The 24,646-nt window shown below is 51.8% G+C and overlaps 4 protein-coding genes and 1 pseudogene across 4 annotated transcripts; 3 read left to right on the top strand and 2 right to left on the bottom strand.

Annotated features, from left to right (window-relative positions):
- Positions 1-7,289: 7,289 nt before the first annotated feature.
- SAPIO_CDS1393 (Uncharacterized protein) lies at positions 7,290-8,880 on the top strand (the record flags this gene model as incomplete). The annotated part of the gene is made up of 2 exons (XM_016784676.1): positions 7,290-7,591; positions 7,713-8,880. 2 exons carry the CDS (start codon positions 7,290-7,292, stop codon positions 8,878-8,880), a joined length of 1,470 nt encoding a protein of 489 aa, XP_016645792.1.
- Positions 8,881-9,746: 866 nt separating this feature from the next.
- Positions 9,747-10,862, bottom strand: SAPIO_CDS1392 (annotated as a pseudogene; the record flags this gene model as incomplete).
- A 444-nt stretch (positions 10,863-11,306) lies between these two features.
- SAPIO_CDS1391 (Uncharacterized protein) lies at positions 11,307-16,339 on the top strand (the record flags this gene model as incomplete). Its single annotated transcript, XM_016784675.1, has 3 exons — positions 11,307-11,642; positions 11,706-12,153; positions 12,357-16,339. The coding sequence occupies 3 exons, from the start codon at positions 11,307-11,309 to the stop codon at positions 16,337-16,339; spliced, it is 4,767 nt and encodes a 1,588-aa protein (XP_016645791.1).
- A 1,990-nt stretch (positions 16,340-18,329) lies between these two features.
- SAPIO_CDS1390 (Uncharacterized protein) lies at positions 18,330-20,359 on the top strand (the record flags this gene model as incomplete). Its single annotated transcript, XM_016784674.1, has 2 exons — positions 18,330-19,140; positions 19,212-20,359. 2 exons carry the CDS (start codon positions 18,330-18,332, stop codon positions 20,357-20,359), a joined length of 1,959 nt encoding a protein of 652 aa, XP_016645790.1.
- A 608-nt stretch (positions 20,360-20,967) lies between these two features.
- SAPIO_CDS1389 (uncharacterized protein) lies at positions 20,968-23,893 on the bottom strand (the record flags this gene model as incomplete). The annotated part of the gene is made up of 4 exons (XM_016784673.1): positions 20,968-23,092; positions 23,160-23,368; positions 23,421-23,822; positions 23,891-23,893. 4 exons carry the CDS (start codon positions 23,891-23,893, stop codon positions 20,968-20,970), a joined length of 2,739 nt encoding a protein of 912 aa, XP_016645789.1.
- Between the last annotated feature and the right edge of the window lie 753 nt (positions 23,894-24,646).

The following is a 24,646-nucleotide window of genomic DNA, read 5'->3' as shown; positions in this document are numbered from 1 at the left end:
AACTCGAGATCGCCTTGACGACGACGTTTGGACGCACGAAGGATGAGCTTGTAAAAGTACTATTGATGCTTTTAATTCTCCGTTGAAAATGCCTCTAACAAGAGATTTAAACTCTCCAAATAAACAGTTAAGAACTCCGTGTTTTGGACTTTGGTAATTTCTTTACCAAGGTCGTTTATTTTACTTGGGATTGGGACAGTCCTGAGAGCAGGTGTCCACAGGTGTTATCGCGTGATCTAGGTGCAGCCCTGGTGACGTGCTAATGCGGGGGAGATCCACAGCATCAAAGTGCACCACACCACGCTACGGAGTAGTGTACGCGACTTTCTAGCCTCAAGATGACTTCATGAATCATTAATTAACCACGACCATGAGCGTTGAGCAGTACGCAGTACCAGATTCCTAGCATCTGCATTTGCGCGGTGTACACCACGAAGTATGCGTACACCAACGCCGAGCGATTATGGACCTGAAAGAGTGATGCACGCCGGAGCACTGTTCAACGAGCCGCAAAATTTGCAGTTCATCCATAGCCGATGCGTTGATCATCCTACACCCATGCCTGCATATGCTGTAGACCCTATTGAGATCGATTTCTGGTTTCTTATTAGCAGACTTGGGCTTGGCTCGGTTGTCACCACCTTGAAACGTTCGATGCCACGATTTCGGGCTACTACCCTGCAGAGGCCAATTTCTGGTTTGGTGGGACAGGCATGGCTCAGTCGTTCTCCTCTCATTCCTAGGCGTGTAATAGTTGGTAAGACATCTGCAGGCCCTTGCATCAGTCTGTGTTATGGTGGAACATGCACGAGGATGTCTGAATCTGAATCTAAATCTTCCACCACCCGCCCTCAGAGGAATTGCCCGATTTTTATCTGCGATCTTGATATATCTAGTGTTTAGAATTTTCTGTTTGAAATGACCTTAGGATGGAACCGCTAGCTCATATGAAATGTCGTTTATAGTATCACTACGTTGTTTCCTCAAACGGCATATTTTTTTTTATTGAGACTAAGACGGTCACCTTTCAAGCGGGACTCGGGCCCTATACGTAGAGCTACGATCGACCGTAGCGCGCGGGTCGGGAACCGGGGCATCACCCTGGGGAAAAAAGCCCCATAAAGTGACATCTCAGGAGACTTACGATGTATTCAAGAATGATCTATTACACGGCAAGGGAGAAGAAGGGGAGACTAGGATGGCGGAGCAGACGCAACAGCAGAGAGCTAAAATAGAAAAGCCACTACTTCGTACATTCTCAACACTCGGTACGATTGCGACGCTACGATGAGGCTGTGAGCCATGCGTGTGGGTATGACTAGACTAGGGTGATTGACAAATCTAGATTTATAATGGGCAGCCTCGTTATTATCCTCAGTTCGCTGGGGACGTACAGGGTGTATCTTGGGCGCTAGTAAGTTGCCCTGAAGTCGACGCACTCTGCGCTGCTCAGCTCGTGATGGCCGGAGGAACCCGGAAAAACGGACAGTCCCGGTTGCCGGTATGGCTTGGACGGAGATAGGTCTGGGCTGGAATGGACTCACCCGAGCCGGACCGCTAAGGCGAAGTTGGGGATCCCCCGATGATAAAACCGGGGCGTGAAGTCGACTAAAAGAGAACGACACTGTCCTCCGCCGTTGCCGCAGCCACCTTGATGTCATGCGTCATAACGTCAAGGGCTTCTCTCAAGATTCTTTAATATTGATATGAAATAATTATCATCTGGATCGGTTATCACTGCCGGCATGTTCGCCACCACCTCAACTTCAATTGTCACGAGAACACCAATCGCGTCAGATCATTTCAGGATTGGCGATTGGACAGGTGATTGGGGTGGAATGAATGTCAACTCTTACAATTGGTGATATTACCTCCAGGAGTGCCAAGTCGCAATTGTACATGAACATCGAAGGTAGGGCAACAGCCGGGACATTGAGGTCATCCAAGCTGACTAAAGCAACCTGTTAGCTCGCCCGCACATAAACTAGTTTAGCTCAGATCGTACCTCAGTTTCTTCAAGGTATCACATCACGTCGTATTGAACGTCTTCCCGTTAGAGAATGGGAGGTGACATAGAAAGCCTCTGTTGTCCCTCAAAGTTCTCCGCCCATACAAAGATGATAGCGTCGAGACTTGATGAGACAGACTCAACACAGTACGAAGGTACGTGGCTCCACATGACCCTTGGAGCCCCACAGTGCGAACCGAATGCTACACAACGGAGTCGTCGCAAGCAGGTCGCAGCCACAGGGCAACAAATGAATCTTAGCTCCCTGCACCTTTCCAGCTCGTCGAAACCTGTCAATCGACGGCGATCGGCGAATTTTGACAAAGTTCCACACCTTGCGTGGTTTTTTCTCCACGCTTACTTCGTGGCTGGAAATTCATCATGCCGGAGAACTAGCGGTCGGAAGCCACGGAGAGCCCAGGAACGGAAGTGTCTCTGACGACTTCAATTCACTGCCGCTAGACAAGGTAATGGATTACATCTACTTTGTAAGGTACTAAATCTACGCTACTTCCTACGGACTAATTGTGGCTGGACTATTACGACTCGCCAGTGCTTCAACAGACGAGACGGCGGATGATGCTCCGCCAAGCCGGCGAATTTGGTATCCCGCGAACGATTTTGTCAGAGGACTTTCATTAACCTGGAGTCGGCTTTGCAATCTTGGTCATGGCAGGACTTGGTTACGATATGCATCCAATCTACTTCGTAGCCCTTCTTCCAATGCGTGCCACGGCCATCCTTAATTGGGTGCTGTCTAAATTCCCGCATGATGGAGAGAATGGTGCCTCTGTCCCAGATTGATGATCACCATGGCTCTATTTTGCATGGTCGGCGGCTAGGCCAGGCCAAGCTTGCTGATCCTTCACAATGCCTTAGTACACTACTGCACCTATCAAATCTCGCTATCATCATACCGACACCGTTATATAGACGCACCTCAATGTTCTACCTGCCTTTCCTTCGGAGCGGTAAAGGACGAGCAATATCAGCTTTGCACTTCGTATGTGTGTGAAGTCGGTTGGTAATCGCATCTGAGGTCAACCCTGGCTTTGAGACAGGGGCCTTGCTAGATGAGACTCGCACTGTCATACATGGCTGTCACTGAATGTCTATTCCTGGCGCTTCCCTGTTTGAGAACTATTGCGACAACTGAAGAAAACCCTCCAATAGCCAAAGTTTCCTATGTACATCTCGGGACGTCACGAGTAGGTTTGACTCCGGCGGACTGTTTGGGCCGATAAGGTTTTGTTAAGCGTTCTAGACTATTGCGAAGTAAGGTATTACTGAGGTACTTCGGAGACAGAAGCCCCTCTAAGGCCTGGAAGAGCCGGCAGCCGTGCTGCATCACTTGTCCGAAGTAGCGATTGGCGATGATGCGCCGGGACTCTGGGGAGGCGCGGGGGTTCTGAGACAGGCCCTTGCGGAGATCCTTTGGGTCTAAGATGCTCCTTGTTAGTGCAGATTGAGTCCCTGGTCGAGTCTATAACAGACGTTAACAATGACGAAGAGGAGATCTGTTTGGGGCTTTGAGGCTATAGCAAGGATCAACTCAAGGAGGGCGGATCCACACGGACCGGGACCGGGTTCAGATATTCCTCTTTCAAAGGATCTGGGGCTCCCAAGACCTGACTCAATATCAAACTGCGTAGTACTAATATTTGAAGCACGCCGACCTGTTCAGAGGCAAAATAGTAATTCAACTCATACTTCGTAGGCCTTGATCCGTTGCCCTTGTCCTCATAATAATTTTACAAAGTTCCCATTCTCAAGTGTTCGTCGTCATCTGCTAAAGGTGAAAGTGGGAACGGATGGAGTCTTGAAAAACCTTGCCCGCGGGGGTCGCATCAGATCTCTGGATCTTGATTAAACCGTCTGAAACTCGATGAAATCCCGGTGCTGGATTTACCCACAAGATCTTTGAGATCTGCAAAATACCTGCAGGTGCTGCCATGGACATCTCGAATCGACCCTTGGGAGAGCGTTGTTACACATTTTATTCAATTCATGGACAGGGGTTTATTGGTATTCGATATTCCAGATGCAATCCTTTTGCTTTTGTTTGAAATTCCAGAGGATTGACATCGGTGCCGCTCGATTGGATATCAGCACACTGTCTCACCGGCCGCACCTGTGCATACTTCAATATTTCTTCGCTTCTTGTTTGGAGCGGGCGGTGCCTGGGATCGAATCACTCAAGCTAAGCCTGTTCTGTAAGGTAGTGTAACTTTGAAGAGGCCTGAAAACGCGTCCCCGTCCTACGGCTTTCGGAAATACAAACAATACAATACGCTAGGGATCTCGAAGAAGAATTATTTGCTCTGGATTGCTGTGACACTGAACTCTTTGTCCCTGAGCGTACAGCAATATTTTTAGATGCACGAAGTAGTTTCTGCCAAACCCTTGTCTAGCCTTCTGAGGATCGAGAGACAGTTACTGGATCAGCCTGGCGATAAGGCAGATTTCGAAAAAGCAGAAGCACAAGCACAGAAACTGGCCAGGGGCCCCAAAGTACCTCTAGTAATTACATACATGCCGCTGTGAGACTAAGGCCTGGGGTTAAGAACCGGGGTGTGCGACACATTCGTTGATCTTGGAAAGGCCCGTGCTGACCACAGGGCGGGTCTTGACCATGCGTGGTTTTGAGTCTCGATGGTGGATGTGCCTCAAATCTCCGTAGAGACACGTCTGTTCACCTTAAAGCTTTTACACTACGTATGTGGCCATGGTCGCGAAAGAAAGCACGAGATGATCTCCCATAGCTATTACGCGTATGGTCCTCAAAAGCATGTCATGGCTAGCTCTCGCGATATCACGTTGTCCAGGAGCTTACAAAAAACAAAAGAAGGGTTGTCGCTAAGCCGAGTCAAATACGTACGCAAAGCATCTTGTGTGTCATCATTGGAGATCGAGGTAGCGTCAGCGTTTAAAATAACAAAGAGCCTCTTAAATCTCTCCGTGGGTGATACATTTGGATTTGAATGGAATACAACTTTCCCGTTCCTTCCCACACCCTTCAAGAATGAGCATTTCTGGCCCATTATTTCTATTGGACTAACCTAGGACGGAACGAGGCGCAGGCGAGGAATGTGTCGCGGAGTCAGCCCCTCCAACCTGTGTTTTCTCGATCCGGCGCAAGCTCCACATCGTCTAGAGCGCTATGTTCTTGGATGGGCTTTCTGGGGGCGACCCTTACCTCACTGGCTTGGTCTGGCTTGGTCTGACTGGGTCGTGGTTCGTTCGGCCGTCGCCGCTCATACTAGTTCGGACTTAGGCTATGACCATTGGCCCGCCGTCGTCTTGAATCGTGGGGCAGAGATGCAGATGGAAGCTTAGGTCGAGCAAGACCAGAAAAAAAAAAAAAAAAAGACAGAATCGTCCTAGCATCGCTGAACTACTGCTGGGGGATACCACAGTGGGTTGCAACTTGGAGAGAATCTCAATTTGAATGCCGAGCAATGGCAAGTGCGATTCGGGGCTTGTATCAATTATAAACAGACAACCCTTTTTCATGGTCTGGAGTCTCTGTGGAAGGATCAAATTAAAGGCCTGGCATTGAGGTCCAAGGTGTAACACAAGTAATACATGCCAATTATAGGGTATGGATTCCACAGCACTCTGAAATCCACACTGTCTCCATCAAGGATCCAGTATCGATTTCCTTCCCCAGACCACTGGGCGACCATTGCCTTGGCTCAACCTCCACGAATTTCTCGCTCGAGACGGCTCGTGCGAGAAAGGTGGAGGCAATGCGACGCACTTAAGGACGAGTCCACTCTGAAGTCCACTACGAAGTACATGACCTCAAGACCATGCCGATCAACCAGCGTCATGTGAGAGACCTCGTCGATGATAATTTAGAAGACCAACATCACCAACCGATACTGGGACACTAGCACGAAAGTCGATGCTATCGTGAGTTCTTGGGCCGGTAAAAATGCAAATAATCAAGAAGAGGAATTGCACGCGATCCCGATGCTTTCAGGGTGGATACATGAACTGGGAGCAAGAAGCGGCACATGGTCGTGTGTCTCGCTAAGCAGAGCGGCAGAGGTCTTGGTGGGTGGACGGACAGCAGGTAGTTTCTCCAAGAGGACCAGACGGTTTTGAGGAGTACGACATCTCCGAGAGATCTGGCGATTTTCCAGAAACGCATTTGATCCTACAGTGGGAGTTCGGAGAGCGCGGAGAACCGAATTATTTTCGACGGAAGAGGCCATTAAGCATCATCATATAACAATAACAATTTAATCATTTACACTACGGGTGCAGCGAACCGCACATCGGAGGAAGAAGGGAAGAGTCTCGACGATCCCTGTACGAGATCACATTTCCGGCCGAAGTCGACAAAGGTCGACGAAGCACGACCGCAATAGGGAAGAGAGGTCCTAAAGCACACAGTGTCATTATTATAGATAGAGGAGTAATACACGGAGTACATTATTCTCAAGGGTGGCTGCTCTCCGCCGCCCGCCAAGAGCCAGCGATTTTACTGGATTCCCCAAGGTCAAGGTCACCCTTGACTCCCCCATATCGATATCAAATCAAGATCAACGATCAGTCTTCGTACGAAGACATCCTTGTCCCTAAAGTACCCCAAGCCCCTTCTCACACAGTGCGCGTGTTTTCCCCCCCTTCAATGTTCCCCTCCCCACTCGAACCTTCCTTCCGTGCACCTAGTGTACTTCGTATGCGGTGCTTGTACTTTGTACTCTCGTAGTCCAGCCCCAGTCTTTTTACCCGCCCGCCTTTCCTCACCTCGCCTCTTACCTCATGCAATCTATCCAACATAGTTTTACATAGTACCTCCCCTGTCCACCTCGATCGTAATTCTTTTCCCTCCTATACCCACTTCCTCTTTCGCACCTCCACTGTCCTTTCTCTCGGACCCAGAGACCATTATCAACCACCGCAATCCGTTAATTTTTTTTTTTCCCCTCATCATTCCAGCGATCCTGGATTGATTTATTCTTTTCATCTCCTGTAGCAGTCTTCTGTGGATTGTTGGAGAGATTTGACGCAAACTTTATGGGGGAACCTCCTCGACGGCCCAATCCACCACCCGACTTCTTGATGTGCGCTCGCCGATTCCTCGATTGCTCGCTTTGACTTCGTTGAAGATATACCCGGGCCGAGTTTCACGTACGAACTACTCAACATTCATCAATGATCACGCTTTAAAAAGAAAGACGGTTTTCTTCCTTTCTCCCGTCACTTTGATTTTCATATTGTCAACACCGCTGCCCCGAAACAGTATTTCGCTCCTGGCGCTGTGGGCAATATGGCGGTACTCAATCGATTGTTAATCGAGGCCTCACACATTGTCGTGAGAGCCGTCGAACTTCACGCCAGGCAAACAGACGCCGCTGGAGTAACTGGATCCACGGTGGTCCCCACTACCGGATTTGAGACATCGACGACAGCCATCGCGGCTACACCAACCGACGCTCAACCAACCCAGACACCGCCCTCTAATAACGACTCCAATGGCGGTGGAAATGGTAATAATGGTGGTGGAGGTGGTACATCGCCCCTGTTGTTTTTCGTCGCTCTCGGGTTTGGAGTTGTTTTCACGAATCTCTGGTAAATATCCCCTCTTCCCCCCTCTTCCCCCCTCGGTCCCGCCCTCCCAGAGGATAGTTGCGGTAGTTGCGGTCTGGTGAGATGAGAGAGAGCAAATTCTAATTCGGCCCGCGTCCAATAGGATAATTGTTGGTGTGAAGTATTGCTTCCGCTACAATGCCCGAAACCGTCAGATGCGACTCAACGAAGATGGCGAGCCCGTCGCCCTGGAGAATATGCCACGGCCCCATCGAAGACGGCGGGAAAAGAAGCTAATGACCATGGATGAGGTGAACGAGAAGTTCCCAATGATGAAGTACAAGAGTTGGGTTTCTTCGAGAATAAGGGAAGGATTGCCGGCTACTGGGGGTGTAACGGCACCCTCCAGCAGAGCGAATAGTGTTCGGTCTGTTGACGGTGTCATCCCATCTAAGGAGCGGGATTCCGTCGACGAACAATCCACCCAGAATGCCTCCAAGATGAACTCTAGCTCGGACGCACGCCCCGAAGTCTCTCGACCAGAAACCGCTCGGATCCCTTCGGAGGAGAAGGATGATGTACAGAACAAGACCACTGCTACGTCTGCCGCCGCTGCCGGCCAGCCTTCCGATTCCGCACCCGCTCAAGCCCATAACGCCACTCCTCACTCCCATGCCGATCATGCTGATGATAGCCACGATGATGATGATGACGATGACGAACATATTCACGATGCCCTACCTCCGGAGTGCTACGGCACCAGCGGTGATACTTGTGCCATCTGCATTGATACGCTTGAAGATGATGACGACGTTCGCGGCCTCACCTGTGGCCATGCCTTCCATGCCGTCTGCGTTGATCCCTGGCTGACTAGTCGACGTGCCTGCTGCCCTCTCTGCAAGGCGGATTACTACACTCCCAAACCGCGGCCTCAACAGGCTGATGGTGCCACCAACCTCCAGGATAGGAACCGTGGAGGCAACGGCTCTCAAGCCAACCTTCCTGCTACTCCCGAGCGTTCTTGGTACAGCGGCATGCGTTTCTTCATTTCTCCAGGCAACAGGCAGAACCGGCCAAGGAGAGAACGAGAAACTCGTCCACGTCCTGCACCACAGGTCCAACCCCAGACCCGACCCGCTCAGCAGGCTGCCGACGCTGCTCCGGTCGAGACCACCGAGCAATCTGGCAATGGCGTCTTGTCGTCCTTCCGTTCCCGACTTCCTCGACTGTGGAGGAATAACGGCGCCAATGGAAACCCTCCAACGGCCTCGGGGGCTAACACCATTACTCCATCCCATCTTGAAGCTGGTGTGCGGCCTGTTGGCTCTTAGACCACCAACACCCACCTTTTCTCTTCATTCCGCTCTAAACACCCGATCCGCGTACCTCTGATCAGAGGATCCATTTCGACTTCCCATACCCGACTATCCTTCCTCTTCGTTGTACATTAACATGCGGACCACCACAATATCGAACCTCAACACGGCAAGCCACACCGTCTCGACTGAAGCCTCTTATGCCCAACATCCGAACCTGATGACATCCTCTTCTTCTTTTTTTTTTTTGTTAATTCCTACTGAAATTCGATGCATTCCCTTTCCGTATATACCATCACTATTACACCGCTGCATGGAGTTTGGGAGCATTTGGTTCATTCTGTGTTTTTTTTTTCTCCCGAGGTATTGTGGAATTCGACCCTGTATTACCAGGATCAACTAATTCCTTGTCCGTTAAGCGAGTGGCAAAACAAGGCCAAAAAACAAAAGGGATCTCTATCTTGTGTTAGATAGAGCCTAATGTACATTCGGCTTGTCCTGAATCCACCCTCTTTCGGTTATAGGAGGAGGATATTCCTTGTAACATTGTTCTTACGAATGTACTCCATCACATCACACACCACGAACATGCAGGGGGGGACAGTCGTTAGTACCACCTTTCGTTTTCTTACAATTCCCATTTCTGTATTTTGTTTTCTTTTCCCCAAGCCGGGCTGGAGCATGCAAGGGGACCTGAAGATTGGCGCTGGAGTTGGAGGCTGGGAGCCTTGGAAGAAGCATTCCCATAGTTACATAGTCGATTAATGATGATCCAATCGACAATACCTGTCAAATGCTATGTGATTTGTGTACAACACCTCATTGATGTTCCAACTGAATGTACCGAGGTATTGAATCTATATATCCAAGTCGTGAGGAGCCTAGAGGTATGATCCCTTTTGAAACCGGTCTCCAAAATTCGACGCCTTGTTCATGAGTTCTCGTTTCTGCGCAGCACCCAGTCTCCCACCAATAGCCATATCCTTCTCCCTATCAAACGGCCGCTTACTAGGATCATCCTCCTCCTCATCAGTCTTGATCTTCCCCGCCCTCCTCGCCTCACGCCTCTCCTCGTACATACTCTTCCCCCTCGTCTGCGCGGTATACTCCTCAATCTTCCTCCTCCGCTCGCTCTCCAGCGCTGCCTTCGCGCTTCCTCCACCACCCGCGCCGGAAGAGGGCCCCTCGTCTGGCCCGCGACCGAGAACCGAGTTCTGAAGCCGCGCGAGCTTCTCCTGCGCCGTCTCGGTCCAGATGCTAGGGACGCCGGACTGCTGCGCCGCTGATGCCGCGGAGGGCCCTGAGCGGAAAGAACGATTCTTAAGCTTCGTGGGGTCGGTGGCGCGGTAGCCTGTTGCTGTGGGTGGGGCGAGCATCCAGTCGTCGCGTTTGGTGGGTTCTGGGGGGGTTTCGGCGGGCATGCGGGAGGGGAGGGAGGGGCGAGAGTTGGAGGCGGAGGGTAGCGCGGGGCCGTAGTCGTCGGAATCAGTGTCAGAGTCGGCCGAGGTTGTCGTGGGTGGGAGAAAGGGGCCGTAGGTGCGGCGGGAGGTTGATGGAGGAGCTGGCCCTGGTTCGGAGTCGGAGTCGGAGAGTGAGATCTCAGCTGGGTTGGGAGGGCGTGTTGGGGGTAGTGTGGGACCTATTGACCGTTTGGAGGGAGGAGGTGGTGAGGGCTTGTTTGCGCCGGAGGTGGAGATGGGGAGGGTTGTATCGTCATCATCAGAGAGATCGATCTCGTCCGTGTTCTTGGAGAATTCTAGGGGTATCGTAGGACCTATCGAGGGTCCGGATGAAGGTCGCTCTTCTTTGGGTAGGCTGGGACCGACGGCACGGCTGGGCCCATAGTCGTCGTCTGAGCTTTCGTCGCCTAGGTCGACTTCGTCAGGGTTTGCGCCTCTGGCGGCTTTGGCTGGAGGAGAAGCTGGAGCACCATCATCTTCTGCACTCCGCTTGCGCTTTGCCAGGTGCGGCGGGAGCTGCGGTCCGATTGAGCCCATTGTTGATATTGAGGTTGTAATCTTACTCTGGAAGATGAGGAGTGAGATTCATCTGTTTTATTCGCCTGCGAAATGACAGCATCACCGACGTAAGCAATGCGAGGTGCGTCGGATAAATGTCGGTAGATCTTTTAGCTAGTTCAACAGCGAAGTGAGAGCTAGCGTCGAACAGCCCGCGATTATTACATGCTTTCGTAGGCCTTGGCACGCCAACTTGCCTCGCAATCACCTCGATACATCCGGATTCCCACGCATTGTACATTTCTCGTCTTGGGGCCACGCTCTCCTTTTTCAAGCGGTTTTATTTTATTTCCTTAATTTACCCAGAAGCGAAGTTGATATATCCCTTGCTCTTTCCTCCGATGCTGTAGTTCCCGTCGACCGAGCTCCGAGCTACCCCCCAAATGACTGGATGTTACACGCCATGATCGAGAAGCCCTCCCGATGAGCAACCCTTTAAAGGAGAGAGGGGACCGGAGTCCCGGGGGTTCGCCGATACAGGAGAATGCCTCCTCCTCTGCAAGCGACGATTCGTCCAACGACGGGGATACGATCCGGGGCGGCGATGCCGATAATGACGCCGTTTCTATAGCCATTGAGGAGGAGGGGGCCTCCACCCCCGTGGGAATCGGAAACGGATCTGTGGTCAACCGATATCGCCAACTACTGCAAGATGGAGGGGAGCAGAGTTCAGATAGTGGATCGATAGACAACATTCCTCGTAGAGTGGGAAGTCCAATAGGATCACTCCTCTCGATTCCAGATGATGCTTCAGTCCAGGTGAGCGCGCCCTCGTCTTGACCGACAATATGTGACTTTCATTCCTGACCGTCATTTTCACAGGACTCTATCCTTTCCTCCCCAAGCAGTAGCGTGCTCCCTTCCGTGGCTTCCCGTCCCGGCCTCGACTCCCCAACACCCTCCTTCCGACCCTTTGACCGACGATTCCAGTCCCGACTATCTTCCTCTCTATACCTCAGCCCGAGCCCGAGTAGCTCGCGGCCGTCTTCTCCCGCGTTCATGTCCGGCCATAAACGACACTTTTCAGTAAACTCTCAGTTCCTGTTCGATGCGGAGGCGGAAACCACTACACCACCGTGGGAGGTGGTTCGGTGGACGAAGCTGAAGAAACTGAGCGGCCAGGTCTTCTCTGAGTCCGGGAAACGGAACTTTGGCTCTCCGACTTGCTTTGCGGTCGCCTCGATGATTGTGTTAGGAACTACGAAAGGCATAATATTAATGTTTGATTACAGCCAGAATTTGAAGTTGATCATCGGTCCTGGGACTAAAGGTAAGGAGTCTCTGATATACCCTAGCTTTTTTTTATTATACAGGAGCTAATTTAAGAAGCTATTGAGTGTGGTCCTATTACTTCACTGGCTATCTCGGCGGATCATACAGCGGTGTCAGCCGGGCATAGAAATGGTACCATCTTTATCTGGGATGTTAATAGGCCTGCTCGGCCTTTCCTTGCTATTCCTCACCTCGAACCAGCACGGCTCGAGAACCGGACAATGGATGGCCATGTGCCCGATGTCGTGATCACACATCTCGGGTTCCTTGGAACAAGGCGCACAGCTATTGTCTCTGCTGATGACCGAGGCATGGCATTTGCCCACCTAGCAACCCGAGGAACAGGCTCTCTTGGTCGGATTGTGAGAACGACGAGAATTCTCGGCCGGTATCCGAATGCGCCACCTCCAGCGGGCAAAACATTGAAGCCCAGCACTGTCCTTGCTTTTGCGTCGCTGCCTCTGGGAAATGTCGACCGATCCACCGACACATTAGGCCTTACCGCCATGCTCACCCCTTACCTTCTCGTCATCGTGTCCACGACCCCAGTAGCGCAAACGCAACACAAATCGGCAAGACCTAAAGAAGTTGCGCACCACAGCGCTATGAGTGGATGTCTAGCGTGGTTCCCTGCAGTCAAATTAAAAGTTCCCGACCCTGTCACCGGGGCCAACATCTCAAAAGTCAAGCTAGTCTATTGTTGGTCGAACGTACTGACTGTGCTCGACATCGATGAGGTGCCCACAGATGATCCCGGCAAGTCGCCAACGCTTAAATTCCGGGCACGCAGCCGATGGACGTGCGAGGAGGCTATTGTCGCAGTTCAGTGGTTAAGCCGCTCGGTCTTAACTGTTCTCACGATCACACAGAGACTAATTATCCTTGAGGATCGGAGTATGCGAGTCACTGATGGCTTCGATCTAATCCATAAACACATTTACCACGTGGATCTGTTTTCGGAGCAGTTGCATGCCTTGGTAGAACAGCTCGACGAGGAAGACCCCACCATGCACGGCGTCGTGGCAGATGCGTTCTACATGAGTGTGAAGGCGTATAAGAGCCGACTATTCCTCCTTGGGTTTGACGATCTCTCTATCGGAACGCTCTCAAACTGGTCGGACAGGCTCCACGCTCTTATGGACCATGGGGATCATGTTGCGGCTATCCAGTTGGCAACGGATTATTACACTGGAGATTCCGACAAGCTTACTGTTGGTCTCCCCGAAGATGCCACTCTGAGGCATACCATGGTGAAGGACAAGGTGGTGGAAGTGATGAGAACTTCACTACGCCACGTCTTTGGACAGCGTCGCACGGACGCGAACGCTGTTGATGACGACCGACTACGCGAGCTGACGGAGGCGTGTTTCGTCGCATGCCAAAGTGTCGACAATACCGACTTCATTTTTGACGACATGTACGAGTGGTACGAGGACGCCGAAGCGGAGGGTATATTCCTTGAGGCGCTAGAGCAATATATCCTAGACAGGAGCATCAGGATAGTACCGCCAACTGTCATTAAGGCCATGGTAGCTCATTACGTCTCCCAAGGGTGGGAAACGCGATTGGAAGAAATGATCTGCCACATGGAGACGGCAACTCTAGACTTGGATCAAATCACGACGTTGTGCAAGCAGAACAGGCTCTATGACGCGCTAATCTATGTCTGGAACCAGGCGATGGGCGATTATATTACGCCATTGATTGACTTACTTTCCCTCTTGATTCCACTAATGGATGATGGCAGTGGGGCTCCGTCCGCTGGGGATTACATGAATGACCTGATATACGGGACGAACGCACGCAAGATCTTCCCGTACCTCTCATATACTCTCACGAGACGGGTCTACCCTACCGACGAAGTGATGAGTGACGAAGCAGCCACCAAAGCGAGCGCTGAATTGTATTGGTTCTTCTTCTCCGGAAATACTATAACTTGGCCCAAGGGGAGCGGACGACCATTCTTGACTCGGCCAAGCAATCCGGTTGAGCCATCCTTCCCCTATTTGAGGTTAATTCTCAAGTACGACGCCCCGAGCTTCCTAAGCGCTCTCAACGAGGCATTCGAGGATTCATTCCTTAACGACGCTCCGGAGAAGAAGGAGAATGGAACTGGTGGGGATCTTCCCGAGGAGCAGATCTTTGGTCAGACGGTTGACAGGCAGTACATCGTGTCCATTCTCCTGGAAATCATGAACCCTGCAGATTTTGCGCCAGAGGATACGATATATCTGGACATGTTTATTGCGCGCAATCTACCAAAATTCCCGCAGTACCTTCTTTTCCCCGGCTCGACGCTTACTCGTGTCCTAACGGGACTCTGCAACTACCCCGGCAAAGACTTGGCCGAGGATGCTCAGCTCAGCGCAGAGTATCTACTCTCGGTTCATCAGCCGCCTGACCTGGAAGCGCTTACTTTGCTCTTTAAGAAAGCTGGGTTCTACCGAATACTTAAGCGGATTTACAAGGTCGACAAGCAGTATGCTAAGCTCGTCCAGACGTACTTTGAGGATCCGGACGACCGTGAGGAGACGTTTAAGTGTATAGCAGATTGTTTGCGGCCGAGGAGCGGCCTCACGGGTCGTCAGGTACAGCAGGTGCTCGATGTTATCCGTGAGAATGCGGTGGAGCTTATTGAGCTCGACCCGGAGAAGGCGGCAATAACCTTGGCGTCACAGGATGCGGCCTTCCATCGAGATATCCTAGAGGCAGCAAAAGAAATGCCAGACCTCCAATTCCATTATCTCAAGGCACTCTTAGAGCCTGGGACAAGCGCGTCTGAGGCAGTGGCGGCATCGGACAGGGACCTCATTGAGCAATATGTGCGACTCATGTGCGCATTCGAGGAGGACCACGTTGGCGACTACGTCGGTCTTGTGAAACACAAGAATCTGAGGCTAGACAAGCTGCTGCCTACGATGGAAGAGACGGGTGCTATCGAGGGCATCGTCGCGCTAATGGCCCACGACGGTATGGTAGAGGAGGCCATGCAGAGGCTAACAACGCATCTCGATGACATCGCTGTGGAAATAGAGAAGGTGCTGGGCCGAAGGGATGATGGCGAAGATCCGGAACACTGCCAGTGGGCCGTGGCGGGAATGCTCAAATCAATGCAGCGATATGTGAACTTGGGGATATGGCTTTGCCAGACGCACACCGCCAAACAAGTCAACGGTGTCGCGAAGCGGGAGAGGTCGGAGCACGACCAGCTTTCCGCGGACGACGAGCTGTGGCTAGCTCTTATCGAGGCTACTGTCCGAATCACTCGCCGGTTATCGGAGCCCATTAGCGCCATGCCCCAGACGGCTTTCGACCGACGGCCTTCCTCCAGGCGATCTTCTAGACGAGGATCTCAGAGCACTTTGGGCGGCGAGTCGAGGGACAGCGACGTCTTGACAAGCCTGCTTCGATCCCTGGTTCAGCTCACTTTCACAGCGCTGTTGACCAACACCGCCAAGCCGGCGTCCCCAACGTCGCCGTTGACCCGCTCCCCCAGAACCCCTTCTTCCCCGGGAATTAATCACTCCTTCCTCCGCATCCTGCGGGCGTTCCTCTCGCGGGCCGCGGAATCGTCTCCGAGCCTTGCCGATCTCCGCTCAGTCCTGCAGTCGATCTTTTCGGCGTACGCGTACGAGCAGTCGATTCTAGAGCTGTCCAATCGTCTCCTCGAGGACAGCCTCTTTTCAAGCGTCAAGCGGTCCGTTGAGCTCCGGCAGCGGGGCTGGCGGCCGCGAGGATCGACTTGCGAGGCGTGCGGCGGTCGGCTCTGGGGACCCGGGGTCGGTAGTCGTATCGTCGATGCGTGGGAGGAAAAGAGAGCGGTGGATGAGGCGCGGAGGGAGAAGAAGAAGCGGGTTGGGGCCGGGTTGGGAGAGGAGCGGGGGAAGGGTAAAGCTGACATTGTCCCTCTAGGTAAGGGGAAGGCGGCGGCGATCTCGGGCGAGTCGAGCGGGGGCGGAGGTGCCGTTCCCGGAGAGGGAGTCGGGGCAGAGAGCGATGGCGATGATGATGCTGCTGTAGTGGCGCGGCGAAGAGAGCCACCGCCGCTTGATCAAATAGTGCTGCTGGCGTGCAGACATATTTACCACCGGAGATGTCTGGATGCGCTTCAGATCGAGGATGGGGGCGGGGGTATTGTAGCTGAGGGACGGCATAGAGAGTATCGGTGTCCTATTGATGGGTGATTATGAATTCTGGGACATTGGAGTGGATTGGGGAGATTTGTGCGTATTGTGTATTTAGATATTTCTAACGAGCTATCAATATGACGAGCCGTATTCCTTAATTTTTGTGAACTCGTTTGAACTCATAGTACAACACTCGACAGTTTACAACGACCCAGACGATATCAACACATCTACCCAAGAGGAACCTAGCATCCGCCATTTCGGTTAACGACATCTGCCAAGACATACAGCAAGATCAAAGTGTCCGAGGCTGCACAAGTCCTCCGGGGGAGGAACGAAGCTCCCTTCTGCTCGCTCCTTCTCTCTTTCCCTCCCAGGGGTTTGTAATAGCTTTATATATAAGTCCATGGAAACAGCTTCCAACCGAGCAGCTCAAGCAGTGACGACACTACATCCAGTGGCCAAGCGGTCATTGGAGCGCTCAGAAGGTTAGAAAATAGCAAGATCGCTAGCCTTACTATTTCTACATTAAAAGAGAATCCCACCCGAAAAAGCAGGCTTCTCTAGGACCACCATACTAATTATACAGATCTCTATTAAATCCACGGATATCAATGTTAATAGATGAGGTATAGATGTCGTTGATTGCTTATGTAAAGTTATTATAGGAATGTCTAAATTAGGTATTGTGAGGGTTCTGCGAAGCAGTGCTACTTGGCGGAAGCCTTATGTACAGGAAGGTTTCGATAGAAGGAAAGAAGAAGAAAGGAGTTCGATCGGAAAGGGGTCGGAGCAGATATTCACATTGGTGCCGTTGCTGTGGTGCCGCTGTTCGGGGGCGCCGGTCGGCTGGTCTGTGCCACCGAACCGTCGCCACGGCGCCGCGCCGGTGTGGCGGTCGGCTTGGGCTCTTGCCGAAGCCACGCACGCGGCGCAGCCCGTCGCAGGTATAGTAGCAATTCTCTTTTTTGCTTAAATTCCTACTAACTAAACTACTGTGACGGGGAAAAAGGTGACAGCGGTGGAAGTGGTGACGTGCTCATAGGTCCGCAAGAATGGGGGCGGAAGAATATTATTCCTTGCCATGGGCCATGGGTATGGTTATTTCTTTTCTTTCCCTCCCTCTTGAGGGAAGGAGAACAAGTTTTTTAACAAGTTTCTCAAGTTCTTCAAGTATTCGAGTCATTAGCTCTTCTTTGAATTGACTTCTTTATAATGACTTTCATGGATCATATTTTCTGGTGACTCCAGACAGTTCTTCTATTGTTTTACATGTCGAAGTGTCCCCTATTTGACACTTACATGATCTTTGGCTTCCCCCTATTTGGAAGCCTCCTTTGGTTGTGATACGGCTCTATTCCCGTTGATCAACCATTCCGACGTTCCATTTCCATTTCTGCAGGCGGATTTGCAGCAGCTTCTTGCGGGAACTGTTCTAGACCCATTTGACCAACCGTTTCTTTTCTTGTTTCTTGTGGTGTGCGGGCAGGCTGCACTGCTCCGTCTCACTACTTACTGCTTTTGACTACATTTTTATAAGTACTCTCTTATCTCTATTTATCTCGCAGACATAGACACGACCCAGTAATACCTAATAGTATATCCAAGTACTACAGTAATTACTCGGAGCACATAATACAGTATCAAAGTTCGAGTGCCAGATACCTATTAATTACCTTTAAGTAAACAGAGTAATCTCCGTTATAGGAAGCTTGGCGGACATCCCGTCGCCTTCGCAAGGTGACTCGGGAGATGCCTTAAAATTCGCTTCCCTTATCAATTTATCGACCTCCTCGGTAAGACGCCTATAATAGCGACTTTGGCGGGTTACGAAGTGCTTAGGGGCTTTGGTGCGCCAAGGCAGACTGAGTCTTGCATGGTGGCGTAACTCAGCCCCAGAGCCTTGTGCTTCGTAACTACGCATCATGCTCCAGGGCGCTGCATATATATATATATATATGTGCCCGTTCTTACCAGGTCTCTACAGTATCCATCCTCTGCCTATCCCAGCAACAACCTCTACCACTATCTGCGTACATCGCGAAATATGGCAGCAACAGGACTATCCCTGGGCATTCTGCCCGCCTTCCGCACCTGTCTCGAATACTTCCAACTGTACAAGACAGCGAAGGAAACATCCTTCGACAGCCAGGTCCTTATTTTCAAATTCGACTGCGCAAACGAGGATTTCATCATCTGGGGCGAAAAGCACGGTCTGCTCAAGGAGCCGGGGGACGACGCGCGCAATCCAGAGCTCGACCATCCTGAAAAGGCCGCCAAGATCAAAACCGCCTTAGATCTAATTCAAGGGCTCCTTAGCAACGGTAGGGTCTTGCAGGAGAGGTATGGAGTCGAAGTTTCAACGATGAACTCTCCAAACACACAGCCCGATGGTGATGGCGGCCAAGAGGAGCAGCAGCCATTCCTGAGCAGTTCGGCCCTCAAGCGAATCGGGAGTCTGTGGAGGAGACAACAGCAAAGCGCGAACCGGCGGGGTCTAACCGCGCTGCAGAAAACTAGATGGGCTATCAACGATAAGAATAAGTTCCAGCGACTCATAGACGATGTAGGCGACCTGGTGGAGCGGCTCTACAAAGAACTCCCATTCCCTGAGCCTGAGCGAAATTCTGTGGCTATCAGGGACATTCGGAGTCTGGCTCGTCACTTGGAGAGGCTCAGGATCTTTGAGGTAGCAAGTATTGATCGATATCCGGCCTGGTCTGGGGCTGCGAGTGTCATGCGTGAGGCTGGGTCGAGTCAAGCTGGGCCACGGACCATAAGCCAGTGGATGGCCAATGTTGAAGATGTCTCCGAGGATTTGGACCAAGTCCAAGACATGCCACAAGAACAGGTACAAGGTAATTAGGCCTTTGTTCACGCTACTGGCAATACATTCATCATAACAGTCGCTGATACTAATGTGGAGCAGTGGATCCTCTGGAGATCAATATGTCGAAAATTCCCGCGACAACGTTCTATTTTGTGTTAACATCGCCATGTCCAACGGCGACACTCGGACTATCGTGCGATACGAGGCATCTCGAAATCCAAGTTGGTGGCCCGTCGTATGTGTTTGAGCATGATTCTTTGAGGCAATGGGGTCTAGGCAATCGAATGAAGCAACTGATAAAAGTCCCATCTCCCATCCCCGACGAAGACACACTTCGCAACATGAGCTTCGAGGTTGCATCTCATTATGACAGGTACCTGGAGTCTCAATACCCGCTCGCCAAAGTCAAGATTTTGTGCGGTCCCTGCAAGTGTGCGGTGAGGACGGCCCTGGAGGTTTGCCGTGGGCAGTCTAAAAAAGAAGTCAACTACTCAGTGTGCATCGACGATCGCATGCAGACCAGCTGCTGCCCCGGAAACAAAAAACTTCAGCGCCTGCGGGACCTGTTCAGAACACTGCGGGCGTACGACGAGGAATGGAGGGATATGGCCGTCATCGGCTTGGAAAAAGACCTGCTCACCAGGGTGGACCGGGTGCACCTCGAACAGCGTATATACCAGCTGGAGACGGAAGTGTACGAAGGCGAGACCAACAAAGCCCCAGCACAGCAGATGAGCGACCTTCTCGTCGAGACACTGGAACGATATAACTACCACACTCCGGTATTCCTCTGCGAAGCGATAACATGTGCCTGGTTCATCCAGAAGAAGCCATTTTTATGGTCACCCAGAGTCCCGAGGGAGAGCGAGATCTTCAAGTTCACCAAAGAGTACTTAGCTCCAACTTTCTCAACTCATTACCTCGGGACCTTCACATCCAAGAAGACCCAAGTGCCTCAATCAGACTCGGGCCGGCCTGATGAGGGTAGGAGACCTGTCCCGAGTGTAGCGAGCACTCGCGGAGCTGGACCCCGACAGCCTTCGTTGCACTCCAACTCCCAAGCACCGTCAGCAGCCACGGCTGAAAGCTTAGAATCTGGGAATGAACTTACAGAAGAAGAGGAAGTCCTGGGCAGTAGCGGATGGGCTTCGACCCGTCGGAAGAATAACCTGGAGGGCAATTTGGTCCGACGTAACTCGACAGCAGAAGACTCGGACAGGCCGGCGAGGCGTCTGCGATCCTCATAGCTTGCAGGGACCATTCGTAGCATGATCACCATCTACGCCAAGCTTGGCGCCCGCCCTGGCTTTTGCGGTTGGTGCCAGAGCATTGTGCATTCTGGTCTTATTAAATTGTATATCTGGCTGTGACAGCGAAGTGTCAAGTATGCATAAGTTTAATACGCACTATCTCTAACACGCCTGTGCATTCAAATGCTTTTTCAAGAATTCGATCGACAGGACACCGATTTCGCTCCTAGCTGTATTGGAGGCGGCGAATGTGCAAACTTGGCATTTAAATACAAAGTAGCGCTTCGCCTCAACTATGTAAAGTTCCCGAGCTCTTTTGACCCCAATTGCCTTCTACCTTCTTCATTGTTTAGTCCTTGATCCTCAACGCTGTCACAATGTCTCTTCTGCAAGCGACGACTCGTCCAACGATGGGGATACGATCCGGGGCGGCGATGCACGCCAAAGGGTGAGCGAAGAATGCAGTTTATCCACTCTCAACTAATGGAACTTATATTTGTTAAAAGCATCACAATTGCCTCCCTCGTCTTGGCAAACGACAAGGCGTAGTTAAAGGCATTCTTCGAGACTAGAACCAATATCAATATCCAACCCCGGATCCAACCTCAGAAACACACAGTCCTAAACCGGATGGCCCATTTCCCGTTAGACGATTGAAACCCATTTGGATAATGCACCTTGCGCAATGTCCATGTCCTCTTCCTACCACCATACCTTCTAGCAAAGTCATGCAGCCGCTCATAGCTCCCGATCAGATCCTCGACGCTCTGCCTCGTGACGCATACGTTATGTTTAGCAGCGCTCTCGAGTGTACGGATCCTTGCCGCCTGGTTGGAGACGGTATAGTTGGCGCGCTGCAGCTGGTTCTTCTTGTCCATGAGCTCCGAGTTCGCGCGGAAACTCCTGTCCCGCTCATACGCGAGGTCGTTGTTGGCCTGGCTCAATTTGCTTCGTTGTTGTGAGAGCTGGCTGTTGGCGTAGTCCAATTTCTGTCCATAGCTGTTGGCACGCGACCTCTCGTTGGCTAATGCCTGTTGCGTGGAGACGTGGTTAGAGACCTCTACGCTGAGGCGACTCTCAACTTGCACTCTGCAGTTGCGTTCGTTGGTAAGAGAAGCGCCGAGTTGTGCCACTTGTGCCTCCAGGCCCTGAGCTCTTAGTTCGAGGGCCGCCTTTGCGCTCAGCTCTTCCTGGATTTTACTCTCGAGCCTGCCAATCGTATCGATATGTTGCTGAATCCTATCGTCTCTGTTCTTGACTTCACCCTCCAGTCTCTGTATCTCATTCTTGCATCTTTGGACCTCGATCTCTAGACGACTAACACTCGCCGCATGTTCGGTCTTTTCGGTCTCTAGAGTCTCTCTGCACCGCCCATGAGCCTCGCGCTCATCGTCTAGCTGTTTGTACAAGCGGTCTGGGTCGTACTCCCGCTCGCGTTGCACGGCCTTGTCCAAGTCCGCCTCTAGCTTCTCCCTCCGTTTCGTCTCGGTCGAGAGACGCCGTTCTAATCTTTCGGACTGGAGGTTTGCCGTTGCCAGATCGCGCTTGGTCTTCTCAAGCTCCGTCTTGGTGTCACCGTGTAAGTCCGAAAGCCGCTTAACTTCTCCGTGGGCAGCTTCGAGTTCTTCTTTCAACTTGGAGATATTGGTGTTTGCCGTCTCTTCAAGGGCCCCGAGCCTTCCCTCAACTTCGGCCGAGTTCGTTTTCTCGCGCCTTAAGCTCTCAAGAAGGCTCCCACAGCGTATTTTCTCATCCTTGAGAGCCGTCTGATAGCTCGTGAGCCGGCTTTCGGCCGCGGAAAGATCTGATTTAAGAGTCGAAACTTGGTCCTCGGCAATGTCGACACGGCTCTTGAGATTATCAATCTCCGTTCGCTGACGTTCGTTATATCGCTCGGCTCCCTGCCGCTCTCTGATCTCGCGGGAAAGGAGTTGCTTCAATTCGGCGTTTGCGGCATCAAGATCCTTGTTCTCGGCTGTTATTGACTCGACTCGCGTCTTCAGTTCTGCGATTTTGATGTGGAGATTTTCGACGTTTTTCTCGGCTTCAGATAGCTCCTTGGTCATGAGCTCCCTAACCTGAGCTAGCTCGCTTGCGGTTACCTCGTGGCCGGTCTTTTCCGCTCGCAGATTCTGGGTTAACTCTTGGATTTGATCTCTTTGTTGACGAGCGTCGGCCTCAAGCCCCCTGAGGGCTACCGTGGCTCGATCAAGTTCTTCTTCTGCCCGAGATCGCGTGCTTTCCGAGCGTGCCAGATCGTTCTTGGCTTTCTGCACCTCTTGGGCCAGTCTCCGGTTATCACCTTCGAGACGAGCCAACTTAGCTTTTGCCTCTACCGCCTCTGTCTCTTTGTCTTCCAGCTCCGTTTCAAGGGCCTTTGTCCTGTCCTGGAGGAAAGATACCTCATCCTTAAGCCGCCTATTCTCAGGAACCACCATCCGCCGCACGTCCGCCAACTCTATGGCGACACGGGTATTTTCGGCCCTGAGCGTAGCAATCATGCCTGCTTGATTCTCATTGTCTGTCTTGGCGTTTTGTAAATCTCGACGCAAAGTGCTGGCCTCGTCCTTAAGCTCGTGGAATTTCGTTTCGATCTCGTCTCTCTCCTGACCAATGTCGCGGATCTCCTCTTTGAGGGAATCCTCGACACTCTTCATATAGGCGCAGAGCTTATCGACACGCTCTTTGGCTTTCTTGACTTGCGTCAAAATCTCTTGTGGCGTCGCTGAGCTGTTTCTCGAAAGTCCTGGTCTTCTCCTCTATGTCGCGCCGTAATACGGCTTCCTGGTCTCGAAACTCATCTCGGAGTTTCCCTTTCTCCTCGCCAAAGGCGTTTTGTAACGTCTCTTTGTCGTTGTCGAATGCCGACTGGAGCTCGGTTCGTAAAGCGGCCTTTTCGGCGTCAAAAGTTGCCCGGAGGGATGAAATGTCTGCAGCCGACTTTGCCCTGACTTCCTCGAGCTCGGCTTCCATGGCTTGAAGCCTTTCAGAGAGACCATCTTCACTCTACCAAATGTCAGCCCATGTCAGTACAGAGACTAGGTGCAAGAAACCTCACCTCCCTCTCCTGCTCGCCGAGAGCTGGTCCCGTCCCCTCAAAGCGAAATACTAGATATTGATCTAGTTTCAGGCTCATCTTCTCCCTAAAAATACCCATATCCGACAGTTTGGAGAGATCGATCTCCTTCTCGAGGACGGGCTGCGATCCGCCCGCGTCCATATCACTGCGTAGTTTTGCTATGTCGATGTTCCACACTCGAACGAGGACTCTGGCTGCCGCAGAGTCGAGCGGGAGTGAAGTTGCTTCGGATGGGACCCATGTAATCAGGATTTCCTCACTCGCTGCGTCGTAGCCAAAATACCAGGTCCCACCCGAGATCGTGAGGAGCCCGTGTACTAGGTCATCATCGCGACGTTCGTTGCTGCGAGCAGTGCGCACGCAACCTTGGATGGTGATGGTCTACCTGGAGTTTCAGTGACATTGCCCATAATCACCATAGGCAACTTCGGGAGAGTTAATGTGCGTACCATTTCTTTTCAAAATACAAAGATCGAAACACAGATATCTCGCCTTGGTGTAAGTAACTTTGCAGTTATCCGTGAACTAGAGGAGAAACTTGGACGATGGCGAAACTGAAGGATTATCACTCACACTCGAAATTTCAACACCGGAAGCATTGTCCATAAAGCAGTCATCTCACAGAGTGAGGCTGTCAATGACAAAAGTCCATCCGCGCGATGCGCGTTCACGCCCGCGCCCTACATGAAAGTGCAACTGGTGGCTTTTCTGAGAGGCCCAACATCGTTCCAAATGCAGCAGCTTACACCTCGAGCCCACGTCAGCAAGACGTTGTGATCTAGTCAAGGCTCTTCACACAAGTGGTTCCGCTGGGAAGGATATGGCTTGAAGTATGCAAGTGACAGAATGCCCTGGCTACCTAGAACGGATACAAGTGCAGTTGGGCACCAGCCCTCGGAAGTGTGCTGTCCATTCAAGGTGAGGAGTCGAGCTCCTCGGCCAACGACACCGTGCACTAGCTTGCGCGTTTGAGTTTCGGTATTGTTGTGGTGTGGAGGAAATTGCACGTCGCTGCCCAATATGTCCCCGCGCGACACTTACCGAGAGCCAAGCTGCTGCGGATAAGCAATATATTGAACGGGGTGCTTGAAGAAATGCAGGTAGGTGTTCGCGCTGCTAATAACGCGGGGAGCGTGTGGCTGCTGCCTTAGAGCCTCGCGAGCTCGACATCGGGCCTCGATATCATACATTTGGTTATAATTATA

This window comes from Scedosporium apiospermum (genome assembly GCF_000732125.1).
Source record: "Scedosporium apiospermum strain IHEM 14462 chromosome Unknown SEQ_SAPIO_0055, whole genome shotgun sequence".
Taxonomy (NCBI): domain Eukaryota; kingdom Fungi; phylum Ascomycota; class Sordariomycetes; order Microascales; family Microascaceae; genus Scedosporium; species Scedosporium apiospermum.
Note: the sequence above shows the minus strand (reverse complement) of the source record. Positions and strands in the feature narration are given on the sequence as shown.